This window comes from Morchella sextelata, assembly GCF_020137385.1.
Source record: "Morchella sextelata strain SCLS chromosome Unknown scls_24, whole genome shotgun sequence".
Classification (NCBI taxonomy): Eukaryota; Fungi; Ascomycota; class Pezizomycetes; order Pezizales; family Morchellaceae; genus Morchella; species Morchella sextelata.
This window is the reverse complement of record NW_025408639.1, coordinates 182,628-201,643: the sequence shown is the minus strand read 5'-3', so window position 1 is coordinate 201,643 and position 19,016 is coordinate 182,628. Positions and strand designations below refer to the sequence as shown.

The window sequence follows — 19,016 nt, the reverse complement described above, 5'->3', positions numbered from 1 at the left end:
AGAATGGGAGTCAGTAGGATACAATTCAAAATTTGCGGTAGATAGGGATCGGAAACGATGTTGTCGACGTCGATTGGCTTAAGTCACGGGCGTACATATATATCATAATTGCCCTTGCCCTTAAGTTCCGAATACATTTCTTTTTAAGTTAATTAGCCCTTGGGCTTATTTGCGGTACCGGTATTGATCGAGTTTTGCACAACACATATCTCAATTATTGGTAAATGAAAAACCCCGTCCTGTTATTGGCGATAGAACAAGTACATCGTGGTTTTGTCCATCACTAACCAGTACTATCGTTTCTTTTCATCCAACGAGAGCTCGACAGGTGCTTTGAGTGATCGCCGATTCCACCTATCGATAAACAAGGAATCAACACTTTGAAGAGTGTCTTATTAATGTTCTTGTTCAGTGGAGGCAGTGCGAAGCTTGGCATATCAATCTTCAGCTTCAGCAGTTAGTTGAGAATCGTGAAAAGTGTATACTTCCAAGGGCACTTCAAGGCAATACGAGAACTGGAGAGCGGGGTTGTGAACTCAAGGTCGATCAGGATAGCACCGATCATCAACTCATGCACTGACAACAATTCTCTCCGTGATGTCTTTTGGGTATCGACCGATAGAAAATATCAGCGAGAAATCAACTATATAAACTTCCGCATATCCAGCTCTAGCTCTCCTTTCTTCTATCCACCATCATCGACTCAAACACAGCTAGTATTCTATACCTCATACACACATAACGCCCTCTACAAAGCTACTTGACTTTCAAGATGTATCCCAAAGCACTCCTTGCCTTCCTTGCCACCTTCCTCCTCTTCTTCACCACCCTCGCCAGCCCCATCCTCGACGCCCGCCAGGACCAAGGCATCGTCACATTCGACGCCGGCGACGCCTCCGAAAGCCAGGGAACCACCGAAACAAGCACTGGCACGAACACGCTCAGCAGCTCGACCGTAGACTGGTACCAGATATGGTTCTACCAGTACAACAGAAGCCTCTGGTGCAACAAGTACTGCTGCAACTTCCACCTCATTGCCTACACCTGGGTTGTGGGGTATCCGTCGGCTGTCATCTGGTCTGGCCCTCAGTGCACCGGGACTCCTACTTACCTTTCTGGCCTGGATTACCCTGTTTGTAAGTGATCATTCTGGAGCATTGGCGTAGCTGTAGTCGTGTTTAGTGTATGAATATGTCACTAACTGGTCCGCGTACTCTAGTCCTTTCCGGGGAGTACTACTCTATGTCATACTAGTAAAGGAACCCAGAGGTCGATATTCGTCACGACATGTAGCTACATATTTTTCCTATGTGATTATCTCGACAAGAACTAGGGGAACGGGGGAAGGAAAAACCAAAAAAAACTGTCTGCCGAACAGGAAAGAAGAAAAAAAAAAAACTTTAAATATTGACTGTCGTTATGTACTTAATCATCTCTTTACGCATATAATGCAAGGCTCTTGCTTGACCTCGAAAGAAAAAAAATACGTGTATCAAATCCGCTCTAGCTTTTAAATTTCCCGGGTATGAACAAGGTGATTGGTTAATCATTGACATGCCTCAGAAGAAATCTCATATAATACCGAGGGTATAAGTATATACTGCTTCCGGTTTGTCAAATTTCGTTGGGTCTCAATTCACCACCGCCAGAAAAATGAAATTCTCATAGCATTGACCAGTGAGATTACATTATTTCTGCCCCACTCGTGTTTGTTGCGTTATGTATTGCGCAAAAGGTTGTTATCGACCTTATCCAACCAATCCAGGGTTAGGGGTTCATCAGGCTCAGCGAGCCAAGACCGAAAATCTTGGGATCCCGGTGTGGATCGGGCCATCTGCCGGGGAAAGTTCCGCAAGTGCCATGTTTAATGGCTGCATTCCAAAGCGGTTTGTGGGTAAGGATATTCCCATCATAAGTTCTTGAGCCAGGACCAGCTGGCTCAACCCATGGTTGACCTGAGAGGTTGTTTTGAATATTTTTTGGGGATGCGGGACTTTGAGAGGGTACGTAGATCAACCTTACTTTGCTTCATATGTTCTGAAATTAGCATCATATATGTGTTTGTGTGGCTCAATCAATATGAAATACCTTCTGGGGTTTGATAACAGTCAGCGATGGTCCCTGCACCGCCCATCTCATCTCCATCTCAACGGGCATCGTGACATCTGCACCGCCACCCGTGCCACAAATTGACCCGTGCTGGACCCTGGCGACTGAGCGGGGATCAACCCCTATTCTGCACCCCGCGTGGTTCGTTGTGTCGGTCGGTAGATCTGTAGTAGGCAGGTCGAGGTGAGATTAGAGCCAGAGCATAGACAAACAGACAGGCCGCCCCATGCCTCGCCATCCATATCAACATAACCACGGCCACGACCACCCCTTAGCCGGGCTACCTCTCTGACTGACCTACATACTTACATACCTGACTTGCTTGCCTGGCCTTGCACAACTCCACAGCCTTACCACCGTCCGTTCGTTCGTTCTGCCGCAACTCACCCTATACGTTCATTCAAGTAAAAAATAAGCACACACTGGATGTCACTCTTTTAACTCCTCGCTCCCCTTAAGCTCACCCCTCCCCCGGATTCCATCACTCTGCACCCACCCACCCACACCCGCGCAACACACCCACCACACACAGGAGGCCACCGCCAGGCTCGACAGCAAGAATGCCTTCACCACATGCCTTTCTGGCAGCCCTCGCCGTCGGGTTCCTTCCCCTAACCCACGCCCTCTTCTCTCTCAACTCGACCTTCGCCTCAAACGGCATCACGATCGTCAACCAGACGTTCAACGGCATCATCCCCTCGGGTGTCCTCTCGGAGCAGTGCGCATCAGCGTACTCCGCATCACTGAACTGCTCAAACTCCCTCGTCTTTGTCGGGCCCGACTACGTAAACTACACCGCAATCACGAAGGAAATCCCGGCCACGGCATACCACGCCCTCTACAAAGATGTGTGCACGGAGTCCTGTTACAACTCGTTAGCATCGTGGAGGACTGCGGTGCAGGCGGATTGCTCGGCGGACTTTGATACCTTGTTTTCGGCAATGTATAACGACTTCACGGACCCTGAAGCGATCTTGAACGAGTCGGGACTAACTGTGCCGGGAGCGGGTTCGGGCGCAAGTGCGTTTGGGTTTGTTTACCGGGATGGAGAGGCCGAGTGGCTGGATTACATGTTTTGGGGGAAGTGCACAAGAGATCTGTAAGTGTGTCTATGTAGTCGCCGATAGTGTGGAGAGAGAGGATGGGGAGGCTAATAGGATTTGTGGTGGGCAGGAATTCGACAGAGTATTGCACACTCACGGAATTAGACGCGGATGTAGCCGTGTGGCCCTCCATTGAGGCGTCGCGCTTTTCGCACCTATCGAAAGAGGAGGCGATCGAGAGGAACCGGACGTTTTGCAGTGAAGCCACATGCTTCATGCAGTCCGAGCTACTATCCGTGATCAGCACAGGCGAATTCCAGGGAAACAACGCCACACAGGCAGACATTATTGCTGTCATCAATGACGTATGCCCGGATCTTAATGTCACATCGTCTTTTCCTTTTCTCCAGCTGGGATCAATGTACCCCTTCGACGATGAGAAGAAGATTTCCTCGACTGGGGTCACCACAACTTCCTCCCGTGGCGCCGATGGGATTACAGATCTGACCACGGCAAATTCGACAGACTCCACTGGATCTTCGCCTGGCATGCCGGCGCCCGCCTCCCTATTGCTGCATTTGACTTGTTTCGTTGCAGTTGCTGGAGTTTCTCTTATGTTGTAAAGCAAGTCTCGTCAGTCATATCGCACGACGAGTTTGTGGTATTCTTTTTTCTTGTGCAATTATTTTCTATTCTTAATGTTGAGTAATGTAATTGATATCAGACACCACCAAGCTAGTTCAGTGATGACTGACAGCAATCCGTTCATTTTTCACCCAGTCTCTCACAAGTTTTAAAAGCAAAGTCCCCTTCTAAGTATCCCTTCATATATCACTGTGTCCTGTACCAATTACTCTGTGGATCACCAAGGCATTCCCCGACAGTCACGTCTGTAGTTCATAAGTTAGCGTATTATCGGCGTAAATAGGATAGGCTAACCCTACATCTATACCCACGCTGATATCCAGCAGTGATCTGGTAATCCGTCAAATTGTTAACCGTTTGATCATGTATATCGTGCCTTGTCCCGCCACAGTTAGCAGTCATTTAAAGTCTTCTTGCAATCCAACTTACGCTATGCTCAAGAGACTATTGTAATTGCTGTTCAATCCTTCCAATGCCGTGTCCACATTATCCTTCGATCTCTGTATCAACTCCGGGGTGACATTGTTGTAATCATCAGTGTTAAGATCCCACACCACCACATGGTATCCCAGCCTCTCCATTGTCCTCAGACACTCTCTATTGCACTGGATGAACGGGGCCCGCATATAAGTTGGGTAGCGGCCAACTAAATACGCGTTAGAGAATTTCAGCAGCGGATGAGGGGGTAGACTGACTAATACTAAGGAACGCTTGCTCGTTTCGGGTCATCTGATATTGTCGCTCAGTCTCTGTCAGAGTGTTCAGGTCTCGATGATCCCACCTAGTTATGCTCACATCTGTCAGGTCTTGCAATGCACTCAAAGATTGTGAGGCGGTATACTAACGTGTGAGAAGCGATCTGATGGCCTTCATTGTAGGCTCTGCTGATAACTGAAGGCCAGGCTGTAGAGCGATCGTCCATTTGCCCTTTGCTCAGATTATTGCCACTACATTATGATATTAGTGAGTGCACAGCTTGAGAAGTTAAATCATGGTTTATCTAACGTTATGAAGAAGGTTGCCTTGATGCCTCGTAATCTAAGTATCTCCAGAAGCCGGGGAGTATGTCTAATGTCCGACTCTTTCAGTAACTGCACTGCCAACTCATGATAGCCACTAGTGCCAGAGGAAGTACTCACGTATAAGGCCCATCATCAAACGTCAAAGCAATCGTGCCAGGAGTGTTACACGAATATATAAGGGAACCATAGGGTACGGTACCAAGGAGGGGTCTTCCCCCAACTGGTGGCCGTGCTGGCTGTGTTGGTGTTGGAGCTGTGGGTGTGCCACTAGTGCATCTTCCATAACCTGGTTGACAGCCAACTCCACAGTGTCCAACGCTATCACCACAATAGCCGTACTGTGAGCAACATTGCGAGCCACCACTGATTGACTGACAATTACCACCAAGAGTGGGGCCACAGCGGTTGTTGAGGGTGTCCCTGGGCTCGACGGGGAACGCAATCGAGTAAGACGCAAAGGAGGAAAGAAGGTGAAATGCCAGGAACAGGGTGATAAGATGGTACCCGGAAGCCATCTCTATTCCACTATGGTGTTGATGGCGTTGGTTAATGGTGATGGAGATCAAAAGAAGAAGAGAGTGTAAATGACGATATATGAAACGGACTTAGACAGTCTGGCAATCTGAAGGGACTGAAAGGACAGTTTGATATCTATCGTGAATGGCTGCTCTTATGCACTCAGGATGTCGAGATTCTTGAAGGATGATGGAGAAAAGGAGATGAGGAGAACGCTTATAAATGAGTAAAATATGCATTATGGTTCCCTAAAACCTTATGTATATCAGACTACCAAGTGACGCACAAATAGCGCTAGCTCGATGCCAAATGCACATGAGTTATGCGCATGTAACCTGTAATTGATCCTGCACATCGATAGAATTTGGACAGTCACTTACTCGATGTTGAGTCCTTGTGATATAAGGTGTGAAGTTATATATACAATCTATCAGATTGGATTTTCTTGTGTCGAGTGTATTTACCAAAAAGAAGAGTGTAATATAAAGGTAAATCTCGAAAACCGGGTGGCATCGAGAAAAGTGGGATAGTTCTATAGAATAATGCTCATATCAACCAATTCATATTAAGAATTCTATTCTACTTGAAATGGAATTTTGTGGCAGTGATAAACCGTAGAGCTATGGGCGAAACCGTTGTTACCTAGAGATCATACTTTATTTTTCAACAAGTACTTTAATCATTGCACAGCACGAATTAATCCATCAAATCAATCATTGCACACATAGCGAGTGATTATTGGTGCTCCAGCATGCATCATGGAAAGTCACTCGGATCGCTATCCAATGCAAGATTTTGATATTATCACATATTAATTACTCAAGTAGATTTAGATCATTTCAGAGATCTAGATTCCTTTAAGAAGCTGCTCAGTACACGAAAAAAAATTCTTAGGTTGTGAAAAGCTGATAAATTAAAGTAATCCTGCAATAAGCTAACCTATCAAAATGAACCCAGAATGTAAGCGTGACGCGATTGGATTTTGACTTCGGTTCTACGTCGCTACCCCCCACCCCAACCCCACTCAATCACACGAAAAACGTACCGAAAGCAAGATAACAAACCTCAACTCTATATTCAGAAATTCTCTAATGTCACTCAATAAGAACGAGCACCAGGGATAATATCTCTGATAGGACCTATCCCTCAGCTGTCCGGACGGATCCATCGATCTGTCAGGTAGTTAATCAGACGAAGCGCCAGGCGTGATTCAAAGCTAGAGGCCTTGTCAAGATGATATTATCAACACCCCATCAGATGGGAGTGGTTAGTGATTCTCTCATTCATATATCTCTTCTTATCACGTCCAACCTGATGATCGAGTGGATAGGTTCGCCGTAACTCAGAGAAATGATTAATATATTGCCCGAAATCAGACATCCCGACTGGAAGACGCCTTTTGGGCTATACCTGCTGCACAAGACCAGAACTAGCTCGGTATGTCGCAATATCTTTTTTATTTCTTAGGTTATGGACTCGAATACAAAATAATGCCTGCATAGAAGCTGGAGTTGAAAACTTGGTGATATTGTTCGGTCTCCGCTCAGAACGGCGAGTGATCATCAGAAAAAGGTAACTTCAAAGAGTGATTTGATTTATTTACTTTGTTGCTGATTCGTCAAGATCAGAGTAAAACACATCCCAAAACGATTGTCCTTAGGAAATCGTGCCATCTTACAAAAGAAAAACACCAGAGCTGTCGAGCCCGCCCATATCATACCCCAAACACCAAAATCAGAAAGGAAAACAAAAACAAAACGAAATATACAAATTGAAAAAACCGATGGGATCGTCCCTCTCTCTTGAACAGAACGAACTATACTAAACTTATCTGGAACTTGGCGCGTCTTTCCCATCGAGTAAGACCGCCTCCCATTCCCCCGATGGCCTATATACCGGTGGTTGCAATGGGGGCTCTGGCGGGGGGACCGTCAGGAAGTTACTATAACTTTGGTACGGCCTGCCTATAACTGGAGTCGCACTTCCGTTCTCCTGCGCTGAGGTGTAGGGTGGAGCCGGGGTGCGCATGGGGCCATAGTAGGTTGAGTTTGCCCTCCGCTTTGAAGCGTTGTGAAGACGAATCCCGAGGACGGCCGAGATAATGAATTGGATGCTATGAGAATATGTTAGTAAAGAGGTAAATAGTAAAAGAGGAAGAAGGGCCAGGAACTCACATGGAGAGGATGCTAAGGACAAGGTTGACTTTGTAGAGGGTAATCAGCCAGTACTTCTCTCCCCAACCGCCTTGGGAGTTGATAAACGTTCCAACAAACGCAGAGCCAATTATCCAGCCTGTCGCCATGAGGAAGTCCCAAAAGACGACCAGCTTAATACTGAGTCTGTGGCAGCAATACGTAATAAGGGATATGAAGCATGACAAGAATGACAGCCCCGACTAGTAAATTTCACCCTTCAAATCAGTCTCCCATTCAGAGATATGGACAGAAAATTACTAACCACACCAAGAATAATATATAACGGAAAGAAATTCTGCATAGTTTCCATCGTCGCATTCCCCAACACAACCACCTCGGTATCCCCCTCAAATCCTCGCCATATATGATCCTCAGTCAATGTCGAAGTTAAAATAAATATTGAGAGTGCAAGCACTAGAACACAAGTAATGATCTGGATTACACGGATGATGAGCCATCCGCAAGAACGATTATTAGAGATAACTTTTTCCATCGCGCGGTAAGAAGCGGTTGAAGTATCAGTGGTTCCACTACTGGAACGCTCGAGAGGTTTGGTGTACATCGTGTTAAATATCAGCACGATCTGCTAAAAGGATTGCTAGGAATGTTGAGCTTCACTTTGGGCTTTACTCTGGGGACGCTGGATCCGGGTACTACATATACATCTATTGCAATGCTATGCACCTGGTACCTAACAAGGCATGCATACGTGAAAGCTTAAACCCGAATGACTGCGGAGCGGCACATTTACTGCCTTGATCATGAATTCGGGTGCCATCCAGTAGGCTTCCGCTGTCTCAAAAGATTATCTTGACGAATTAAAGCTTTTCATCGCTGGAAAGCCTGTATGGCACGCGGTGAAAATTGCAAGCACAAAAAAAAAGTCTTTAGTTGGAAGTGAGATCTCGATAGGAGTACATAGGGTTAGTGTGTCTACTAACTGTCGCACTCTACTTACCCACCTCAGCCATGTTACTATTTTTAGAAACGAAGGGGTTGTTGCACAGCCAGGTAATAACGTGTTAAAAAGCAACTGCTTCAACGTTTCGCTCGTATCTATGCAGAATCGCGATAAGTTTATTTAAGGTCCGATGGATAAGACGGGAAGGCTTCTGTAAGGCTGGTGCTCATGGGGGCGAGTCGTAGGATTTCTGTTGCTCTCTGCGCTGCGGATTGGTGGTATGTAAGCCAAATCAATCAACCTTGGGACAAGCCAGTATATGGTTAAATAGGGAGAATACGTATACAGTACAAGTAAGGCGGCTTACAATAGTACTGAGGTCTACGTACTAGATACAGGTACGTAGATAGCCACCGTATGGAGAACCCTGCGAGTCAAGGAACACAATATCACTAATACTGAACACTCATGAACACTGAAAACCGCCCATCATGTTCTTTGGCTATGTAGGCACTATGGAAAGTACCTACTTACCCCGCTAGAAAAGTGGAAAACTCCGTCGTTTATTCCGCTCCCACTCGGCATAAGATCGAGTCTAGCTATATATAACATTTCCAGTTTTTCATCGATATCAACCTCAATAGCGAGAAGAAAGGCTATCCATCCACTGGCTAGATGACTGTGTTTATTGTCCCTCCACCTTCTGGAAATCTCCTCAAAGAGGTTCTCGCTAAATGCGCATGTCGTTGATGACTATATTTGCATTTTACGCAACCAATGGCATCAGAGCCAGATATGCTACTAAAAATAGTACTTCGCCAAGCATTCCCTCAAATGGATCCGATCACGACTGGGAAAAAAAGGTGCAGAAATTCTGCCAACAAAGAACAAGAAAAAATATTAGCCGGCACCATCTGTATAAAGCCGAGACCATTCAGCCTCGAATGTGATGGGTGAGGTGCAGCTTTTGGCGTGAGTCATGTGGCATCACTCACTCACCCTGGGTGGCGTCTCAGGGCTAGGGTTAGTTGAACAAAGGGTTGGGAACTATCGTTCCACAATCTCTGGCTTCTCAAGTCGCACTGACTAAGAATAGCGGTTTGTGCCTGTGCTAGCGGTAAAGATCGTCTAGGTAGTCTTTGGTATCCGTATCATTTGATACAAGCCTCGAGATCTCAGCTGCGAGTGGCTCGAAAAACTGGATTGAACACATAAGGACCAAAGAACAGGATCGACCCAGACATTGGGGACAACGATATCGTCTATTTATTTTACTAATAGCATGTCAACCAAGACCGTTCTATGTAAAACCCAAACTTTAGTGTACTTATAAAGCCGGTTGCTTCTTCACACATGGAAAGCCTAGATAACGCCATGCATACACAAATTACCAACAATTCTGCAGCTGCAAAAATTAAGTTCTCCCACCCTTAATCCAAAGTCTAAATCGCCACCCCAGCCAGTACATCCATGACGACCGTCGATCCAATGAATCTCCGATGATTGGCACTGTTGACCTGGGGCCCCAAATGCTTGAACTCCGATTATTACGTCGATCACCACCCCTCTCCTCGGGTCTGTAAGCCCGAATTTTAAGCCCGGCCGACATCCGAACCACGAGAGCTACAGCGGCAGTTTTGAGACCCTAAATCCATGGCCGACTCTGGTGGCCACGTGGATGTAATCAAGTGAGTTTTTTTCTCTCACCGTTGGGGATGGGTGTGAGAGCTTGGAAGATTCAAGAATCACCTGCAGCCTGAGGAAGAGGGCTTGCAGTGGGGGTTTCAGGTGCGCTGTGGGCAAGATTAGGTTTTGGTGATAGTTAACTTCACTTTCTGCAGCCATTGCCAACCGGCTTTGCGCTGGTGGTTGTATCACCTGTTTCCTAAGGTAAGGGGTAAGGAAGTGTATCTTCCGATGAAAAAAAACTTCCAGGCGTACATATGTATCATTGCACTAGAAATCGCCAATCTAAACCCTTTGTTTTTGGCACCTGAGGTTTTGTTGAAGGGTTCCTGTACTACAGAAAACCTCATACGGAGAAAATCTCAACAGACAGTACCCACTCAATGAATACCAACCCCTCTCTTATACTTGCAGATAGAATCCTGGATCGTGGAATTATATGCGTATCTATGAGGATTAGAGTTAGCTGGGGCCAACAAAGCTTAAAGATGAAAAGAGGCACAAAAGTCTTGTTCAAAGTTTTCAGAACTACCGCAAAGAGTACACCTATCGAGTCAAGTCCGCAGACAGTGGCCGTCGTTGCATAGGTTCTCACGCTCTAAAGTAGTACAATCGTAGTGGCGTGCACGTGTGGCGGGGCGTGGCTGATAATGGTCAAAAAAGAACACAGGGTTAGGGTTAGTATATTTTAAGAGACAGCATCTGCCGTAATTGGGTGGGAAAGGAAGTTGCTCTTCTTCGTACGGAACCAAAGACTGCAGAAATACTGGGAAAGAGAAGAAATTAGAACGAATACCAATAAGAAGATCTAGTGTCGACACTTAACGCCATATGCATAGGGTAAGCTATTATAAGGGGATCACACTCGTGCACTCTCCAGTGATAATAAGGGACGGTAAGAAGCTAAGACTAGGTGGAGTATTACATGTAGTAAGTAGCGTATGGTCCGCGATCCGGCACGAGGCCTCTCAAAGCGGGTATTGAGATGTCTAATCTAGGACGTGGCTCTATCGGTTGGATATATCGACTAAATTTCTCTCTCAGCTACTAAAATTTCGAAAATATATAATACGTCGAGAGTCTTGGGACTTTCGAGACAAATAAGGACTATTTATAGGTCTCCAATAAGAAAATACTATCTACAGAAGAATTGCCATGAATTGAAATAAATCCACAAAAAAACCCTAACCCACCACCGATTGCTCTTCCCAGTCCCGTTCCAAAAAAAAATAAAGGAAACGAGAAACTGGTGATAGAGACATAGTTGTCAACTCCAAAGTTTTCTGAGCCGTGAGACCAGGGGACTCGGAGAAGGTAGGGCGTGCTGCTGAGGAAGCAGCACTATGGGTTTTAAAGCTGGTGGTGGGGGAAAACTGCGAATTTATAGGATAAAAAAAGATGTAGCTTCGTACCGGGAATTAATCGGATCTAGGTCCTCGCCGTGAATCTCAGTTTCTATATAAAGTACATGTTACTATGCTAACGAAGCTGGAAGGGGTACATGCTGGGAGAGATGGCAAAGATTTTGCACGGTCTTGGTCATGGCACCTTGCAATTAAGATGGAAATGATGTCGGAAAAGGGTTAAAATAGCTCCCGGTTCAAAATCACAAAAACTCAAGACTTTCACAGTTGACTGTAAACTATGATCCCCCCTAGCCTTTTGTCCAATTATGAGATTGGACACATTCATTATCGTCTACTGTTGAGCACAAGCCGAGCTGGCTCGAGAATTGGACTCGAGGTTTAGGCTCGAATACTTTGAGCTCTCCATTTTACGAGCTCAAGCCAACTCGAGCTAATATTGGAAAAGCTCGAGCTTTTTGGACTATAAATAATGAGTTGGTGATGGCAAAGCTGGATAATAAATTAATATATCGAAGATAAATTCTCTCAATTCGTCCCTAGAAATGAAAAAGTATATCAAGATGACTATCTTCAGTTAGATATGTAATCAGAGCTCGAGCTACATGTACTTGTAACCTAAGTCATTCATTCTTTGCTACTACTACGTATACTAGAGCTTATTATCTCCCCCAGCAAGCAGACCTTCAAGCTCTGTTAGCATAGTGGTCTATGCACCCTGATTTAGGAAACTTATGACGACAGCAGGGAGACCTTGGGTTCGAATCCCGGACGGAGCCGATTCAATATTTTTTTTCTTTCTTATTTATTGATCCTCTCAATTTGTCCCTAGAAATGAAAAAAGCATATGGAGATGACTATTTTCAGCTATACTCATGGGAGGTCGAGCCATGCTCCCGAGCTCTATGTCAGGCTCGTCTCGAACAGGCTCGTGCCCAACACTGTTACCGTCTTACCTGGTCTGAAACCGAAACACTAGTGCATACATGTATTTACATGTTATCATGCCACTTAACGGTCAAATACTCTATGTTTATACTCACATGATTAACTGAATGATAATTGAGCATGCTCCCCTCAGAGACTTTCATGCTCGTTGTATGTGATCTATTGCCTTAATCACCAGATATCACTCGTATTGTCACAACCGAGGGTTTTTGTTTTTTTGTTTAATTCATTAATTAACCGAGGGTTTGTGAATTTTACTACATTATGAAATCAATCTCTTTGTCTCTAGGATATGAATAGCACAAGTCCCTGAGTTTATAGTTAGCCCTTATAATTAGGGCCCGTTTGATTGCAACGATTATTGGGCTCAATCTATGGATTAAGCCCAATCCATGGCATAAATATTTGAAGTGTTTGCCAACAACAGCTGTTACCATCTGAAACCGAGCGAAACCACAGAAAGGCCGTAATCTGAACTGCACCTCCAGAGGTAAAGTTCGGATAGTTTCGCATGAATTAAGAAACACCACACCCAAAGCCACCACCACAACAATTTCTAAAATCTCAATTCTTACATGGCTATGATCTTTCCTATCACTAGATGTCATATCTCATGAAAAAAATAGATATTGGAGTGATACTGATAGAGTTATAAAGTTGATTATAATGAGGATTAATGGAGAGAAAAATAGTGCCCAACCAAACCACCACCAGTTTTACTTGCAACCCATGGAATGGCAATAATTCGGTTTATTTTTTTTTGCGATCCATGGATTGACTTTCGTTGCAACCAAACAGGCCCTTAGTATGGAGCTAAATAGTAGTCTTGATAACCTGACGTTGCACGGATTCCATAGTAATTGGTCAGTTCCTAGGGGATATATAATCCGTTCAGCAGGAACACATATATATATATATATGAATCTGAATGACCCCCAAGATGTCGAATCAACATGTGTTCTTGTCATCACGGCACTCAAATCCATGGATTGAACTTTGTGATAGGTCTAAATATAGCAACTGTCTGCCACGAGTAGGCGTTGAGTACGTACCACCTCGAGGCGTCAGCCTTCTTTGCTGATCAATTGCTCAATAAAGGCCCCTCACGTGGCAGAGGTACCTCAATGTATCCGTCTCTGCCTACCCCGAGTATGTACATGATTTATGTCTAGATCTGGAAACATAGTAAAACATATATATCTTGACTAGCTATATGGGCACGAGATATTGAATCTTTTTTAAGAGGCCAAGACAATTATTAACGTCCGGTGCTATAGCGCTAATAACCTCAGCTTTTCCTTTGCTTTTATCACTTTGGTCCGAGTATCTTACTTGGATCTCTCTGCTCTGACGTTGTTCTCCCTACGGGGCGTACATATGTAGTTCCGGATGATTGAAAGCGGGAGAGTGAAGAAGGAAGGGAGTTCATGATGGCGACTGATGTGACTCGTGCGCGTGGTGTGGAGGCTCTATATACGTGGGTGTATATAAAGTATATATAGCGGTAGGTTTGAGAAGTGGGGATCCGGAGTGGGACTAGTAGTAGATACTAATCTACCAGTTTGAGCTTTCAGCAATCACCCACGTGATGATACCAGAAGAGTTCCGAGCGAAAGATACGGTGGACGTGCGCGTGCGTCACGTCCGCCAAGGAAACATTCAAATTCATATCTATATCCGTCACCATATACTCCTCTAACTTACCAGCTCCTTTGGCCACCAATGAGAAATCCCTTAGCAGGAACCAACCGCCAGCAGTTCACGCATGGAACTTCCTATAAATCCGGATTAGGCACGCGACAAACGTTTAAACATCCATTGTAGAACATACACCGACCTCATATCGATCCTGCACTCGCATTAAGCCGATACTCAGCCAAGATCCCCAGTGTAAGAGCTGACAACCCCGTTTCCATGCCCATTCTTAAGCTCCATTCATCCGAGCAGCGGTGGGCTTGATATGTCTAACTAAATGTGACTACATCACATTCTTCGTCTCAACCTTCATGATCCAAACTAAATTCAAATAATCAGCACAGCAGTGTTGGCCAGACACAAATCTTACGGACTGCATGCTCATTCTTATACTCACCCCCACCCCCTACCCCCACCCCCTACCCACACCAACCAACCAACCATCCAACCACACACAAGACCCAAAGTGCAACCCACCACTCCACAGTCCGCCCAAAATGCACTTTTATCATATTAGTACACCTCCATATATCCATAAACATACATTCCAGTAGCTTAAACGTTATCCCAACGTCCCTCATTACTTAGGCTTCGAATTAATTCTCCGCATAGTATTTCTCATTGGAGAGGGTGCTGCCAAGAGATCGCTTTATAATTTTTCAGCCTCTGTCAAGTGCATTACATCTAGCATTCCATGTGCGAGGCGCTGACCGTTTTACGGTAGGGGTGTGCGCTAGTTAACTGCTAATAAATGCCTAATTGTTTAAAGCTGAATGATGATCGATCATAATCAATTATCTGATCTAGCTGAGAAATATTCATGAATGGTCAGATCTGCAGCTGAAGGGAAATAGAGATGAAGTAATACCACTGGCTGTATGTATGTAGTCATGGTGGGACATTACTGAAGAGACCTATAGGTACAGATCCTCACTCCGTCTTTAGCTGTAATGATGTGAGAAAGGGATACTGCGATCCGTATCTAGTGCACCCTAAAGCCTTCTCGCTCTCGTGCACCACAACCAAAAGGAAACTGCCGAATGGGTCCTGGAACGAGACTGACATAAATCCACACCCGCAACAAGGCTGATTTTAAGTTTTTCAACCCGGATTAATATTCCTGCTAGCTATGCTGACAGGTGTGTGCAGCTGCCGGCTAATGAGTCATTCCGCCGAGAGTAGTCCCGTCTGCAGGGGTATGTATGTCTCTTCTCTGCTGCACTCTGCACTTCTTGTTTACTTACTCTACCCGACCACGTGAAGATTGCCTATAGATTTCGCTTACAATAAGCTACTCTTCACCGGGTTATTAACGCACCCGAGGCCCGGCATCTAGGTTTAGCTCATTAACCTCTCTTGCTCTCAGGAGATTTCAAAGAACCCCCGGCCGGGTATTGTAGGTACAAGCGGCTGTCCAGTAACGACTTCATCTGTTCTAGTTGCAGGTCTTGGCAACGGCAACTAATCATGGTGACACGGAATTCTGGGGGTTTCGGCGCTTTCGGGGATTTCGGGGGCCGATTTTAATCAAGAGATAAATAAAATGCCGCAAAAATTAGCTTTCTCTTCACCGGTAAGTGAGCAGGTTTTATTTTTGTTATAGACGGTGCACGCGGGGAGGGACGGATGCTGTCTGATGGACGTTTTTACAACATGTATGTAGACAGTGCCGATATTGTTGTTGGAGTTGTGCGACGGAAGGTCGTATAGATATTGCTACTAATCAGAGTGCGAGGAATGATGATTATTACAAACCCATCATTACCGACCCCGTACAGCCAATCAGAATATCCGGATGCGGCGCAATCCATCCGAGTCAGATTGGTGATCCGTCATCTGTCATCACTCGTGGGGCCGGGCGGGTAGTAGTTACCAGGACAGGTACACTATCTGCGAGGCGACCGATATTGACTGTCAGATTCCAAACCCAAATACTTGCAAGGCAATAGATAGATCTGGTTACTATCGCCCGTGATGGAATTTGATATGGAGAAAATCGTTTCCTCTGCTGGCTGAATGTTTACAGCATTCATCTTTCCCGGGTTGAGATGCTCTATTCGGGTCTGGATAGCTGTGTGCCATTGTGGTCCCATATATCGTATTCCAAATGGCCCCCAAAAGCCAGAATCATGTTATTCTCGAAACTGTGATATCAATATATTCGCTTGGCGATGACTGCGGCCAAGAACCGCCCCCTCGAGCTCTGGTTGGATGGAATGTTGCAGAACCATTGTCGCAGATGAGCACTCGACAAGGCTCTGATAACACCATCAGGTGTGCTTTGAGAGCAATCGTAGAAGAAAGAAGAAAGTGTATATAAACTCCTTCAGCCATCCTCTCAAATGTCTCTTCCCTCCCTACCTTTCCCGCTCACCTCAATCCAGCATCAAGGTATACCCGCACTCCCAACTACTCAATAATATCAATCATGAAGTTCACCAACCCCCTCATCGCCTCTGCCCTCTTCCTTGCCTCCCAGGCCGCTGCTCAATGTCGCGTCTTTAACTTTCATGTCGCCAATTCCGCCGGCCCAGACCTCAATGGTCTCGTTCTTCAGAACTACAATGGCGATGCTGTCGTCAACGCTGCTCCCGCCCCCACCGTTGAGGCTTTCTGGGACGATGTCGCACCCGTAGAGCTCATGGCGAATGGTATTGATGGCGATGGTGCCGACAACTTCATGTTGGTCCCATATGGGACTAACGGTATCGAGCAGCTGGTGTTTGCAGACTTTGCCGTTGCAGAGGTAGGAATAAGATTATCTGCAATACCAAGACTGTGTACTGACTGGGAATATAGGCACGCTTCTCGGACTGGGCTATCACAGACGGCCTCTTGACCTATGGTGATGTGGCCGACAGATTTTACGCATTCCCCTACGGTGCTGTTGAGGGTGCTTACACGGTATGTTGTTGCTGGCCATTATTTTCTCGATGGCTCAAAGACTGACACTTTTGATTAAAGATCCGCTGGGTTCCCGCCGGCCTCATCACTACCACTGATTCCTTCCCAGTCGACTTGCAATTGGTGTGCCCGTAAACCTTGGAAGACGAGAACTATGATGATGTGTTGATGAGGTGACGATGGATATTGCGGAGGAGTGTGTTTGGTTGGCGGGAGGAGAAGTTGTTGGCTAGGCGGACGATGGATGTATTTGGATGTTGAATTTAACCTTAAATTGATAAACATTAGACCGAGAAGATGTCTAGGCCGAAAGCGTGATTCTGATTAAATTGTGACTTGCGCGATATAGCCATACCTAGTTGATTTCACGGAGATGACCAAGGGACTTCTTGATCATCTGAGAAGGCGGAAACAGAGGGTATTATCAAGGCAGGTGTGTAGAAGAAGAAGTAGAAGGAAAATGACCGCTTTATAGCGAAGCACGGGGCGGCCACGCGGTGACGTGTACGCATTATTAAACACCCTCGTTGCATGTCGTATTGCACGTTCCATCGATCCAATCCCTCAAGCAACACAGCAGAAACATGGCCAATACAAACCAAACACACACGCCATTGTGCCGTACAGCCGGCCGTTGAGGTTGACGTAGAGTGCATACATGTATCGGTAGCGCAAGGGAGCGGGATACCGAGGAGCCAAACATGTATCGGTGTGTGTGTGTGTGTGTGTCTGTGTGTGTCTCTGTGTGTGTGTGTGCAAGCGGGATTATGCATGTCGTACACAGCAAGTGACTGTGCTCGCCCACGAGTGCTAGTTTATGATCAGACCACGCCATCTGATAACTCTATCAGATGAAAAGCCAAACCGTTATTACCGGGCCCGTCGATCGAAGCCGGCCACTGCGTCAACCCACAACCTCAACACTGTCCTTTATATCGCGCATATCCCACCACCTCCAGCCCACTCCCTTCCCAACGCCATGTCAATAACCCTCCACCAACAAAATTCCATACCCCACCAACACCTAGCGCTCCCAGATAGCCATGGGCACAAGACAAAACAATACGGCACTTAGTCTTTTCCCGGAATCACAGAGGGAGGTCTCGGAATTCACAATACTTGAGCCACGTATTGCGCGAAGTCTCGAGACCTAGGCTTAGAGTCATCCAGCTAATCTTTCGTATCAGTTCAAGTGACTACCAGATAGTAGCTTCGGGGAAAAAGCCAGCAGAACTAGGTTTCGATGCTGATATCCGGGTCACAGATGATCACTCACATGTTTCGAAAATTTCAAGACTAGACTTTTTTCGGTTTGGCTTGTTGTGTCTTCTCTCATTCTAGCTTTGATTTTTCCGTCTCGTGCCCATCACTACTTCCAGACCGACCCGGAAATCCGGCTCATTCCAACGATACTAGCACAGCCAACGGGCGTAGATACAATTGCAACACATACTAACCAACCAGCTCTACCCCCCAAGCCCCCAAGACGTCAAAAGCGAGATATAATTACAGACACGGAAAAAAAAAAAGAAGCCTCCCCACCCATTCCGGCCTGGCGCAAAACTCATGAGATCTCAATAAGCAACACAATCCAAATCTTGCATTTATCTAGCTAGCACCCCTGTTTTGGGATGTTTTGCGTCTTTTTCCATCACTCGCGAAAAGATCTTGAGACACCGCATTTCACCATAGACTTTTATCGCCAGGGCTCGACTTCCGAGATAAGGTCCTGAGGCTCGTCTAAGTCCGGAGATATCTAGAGAGCTGTTGGGCTGAGTGGTATTTCATACCAATACCTGTCCGTCCCCACCCCATGCAGCCTCTGCTGCTTATTACCAATAAAATTGACTTACACGCTGTCTCATCTGCTCTAACACTGTACAATCCATGCCACAGCTGACGAGACATGGTAATAAGACTACCGAGTGATATCTCATGAATCCATTACACATACATAACCCTAACCCATACGCACACACATATAACTA

At 45.8% G+C, this 19,016-nt stretch overlaps 5 protein-coding genes across 5 annotated transcripts; 3 read left to right on the top strand and 2 right to left on the bottom strand.

Moving 5' to 3' along the window:
• Positions 1-772: 772 nt before the first annotated feature.
• On the top strand, positions 773-1,254 carry H6S33_007621 (uncharacterized protein; the record flags this gene model as incomplete). The annotated part of the gene is made up of 2 exons (XM_044839285.1): positions 773-1,136; positions 1,220-1,254. 2 exons carry the CDS (start codon positions 773-775, stop codon positions 1,252-1,254), a joined length of 399 nt encoding a protein of 132 aa, XP_044688494.1.
• A 1,415-nt stretch (positions 1,255-2,669) lies between these two features.
• On the top strand, positions 2,670-3,775 carry H6S33_007620 (uncharacterized protein; the record flags this gene model as incomplete). Its single annotated transcript, XM_044839282.1, has 2 exons — positions 2,670-3,208; positions 3,283-3,775. The coding sequence occupies 2 exons, from the start codon at positions 2,670-2,672 to the stop codon at positions 3,773-3,775; spliced, it is 1,032 nt and encodes a 343-aa protein (XP_044688493.1).
• A 208-nt stretch (positions 3,776-3,983) lies between these two features.
• Positions 3,984-5,334, bottom strand: H6S33_007619 (uncharacterized protein; the record flags this gene model as incomplete). Its single annotated transcript, XM_044839271.1, has 8 exons — positions 3,984-4,042; positions 4,097-4,173; positions 4,227-4,443; positions 4,499-4,578; positions 4,643-4,744; positions 4,803-4,913; positions 5,014-5,137; positions 5,202-5,334. The coding sequence occupies 8 exons, from the start codon at positions 5,332-5,334 to the stop codon at positions 3,984-3,986; spliced, it is 903 nt and encodes a 300-aa protein (XP_044688492.1).
• Positions 5,335-7,162: 1,828 nt separating this feature from the next.
• H6S33_007618 (uncharacterized protein) lies at positions 7,163-8,092 on the bottom strand (the record flags this gene model as incomplete). The annotated part of the gene is made up of 3 exons (XM_044839260.1): positions 7,163-7,448; positions 7,510-7,730; positions 7,793-8,092. The coding sequence occupies 3 exons, from the start codon at positions 8,090-8,092 to the stop codon at positions 7,163-7,165; spliced, it is 807 nt and encodes a 268-aa protein (XP_044688491.1).
• An 8,460-nt stretch (positions 8,093-16,552) lies between these two features.
• Positions 16,553-17,163, top strand: H6S33_007617 (uncharacterized protein; the record flags this gene model as incomplete). Its single annotated transcript, XM_044839249.1, has 3 exons — positions 16,553-16,870; positions 16,924-17,028; positions 17,089-17,163. 3 exons carry the CDS (start codon positions 16,553-16,555, stop codon positions 17,161-17,163), a joined length of 498 nt encoding a protein of 165 aa, XP_044688490.1.
• Between the last annotated feature and the right edge of the window lie 1,853 nt (positions 17,164-19,016).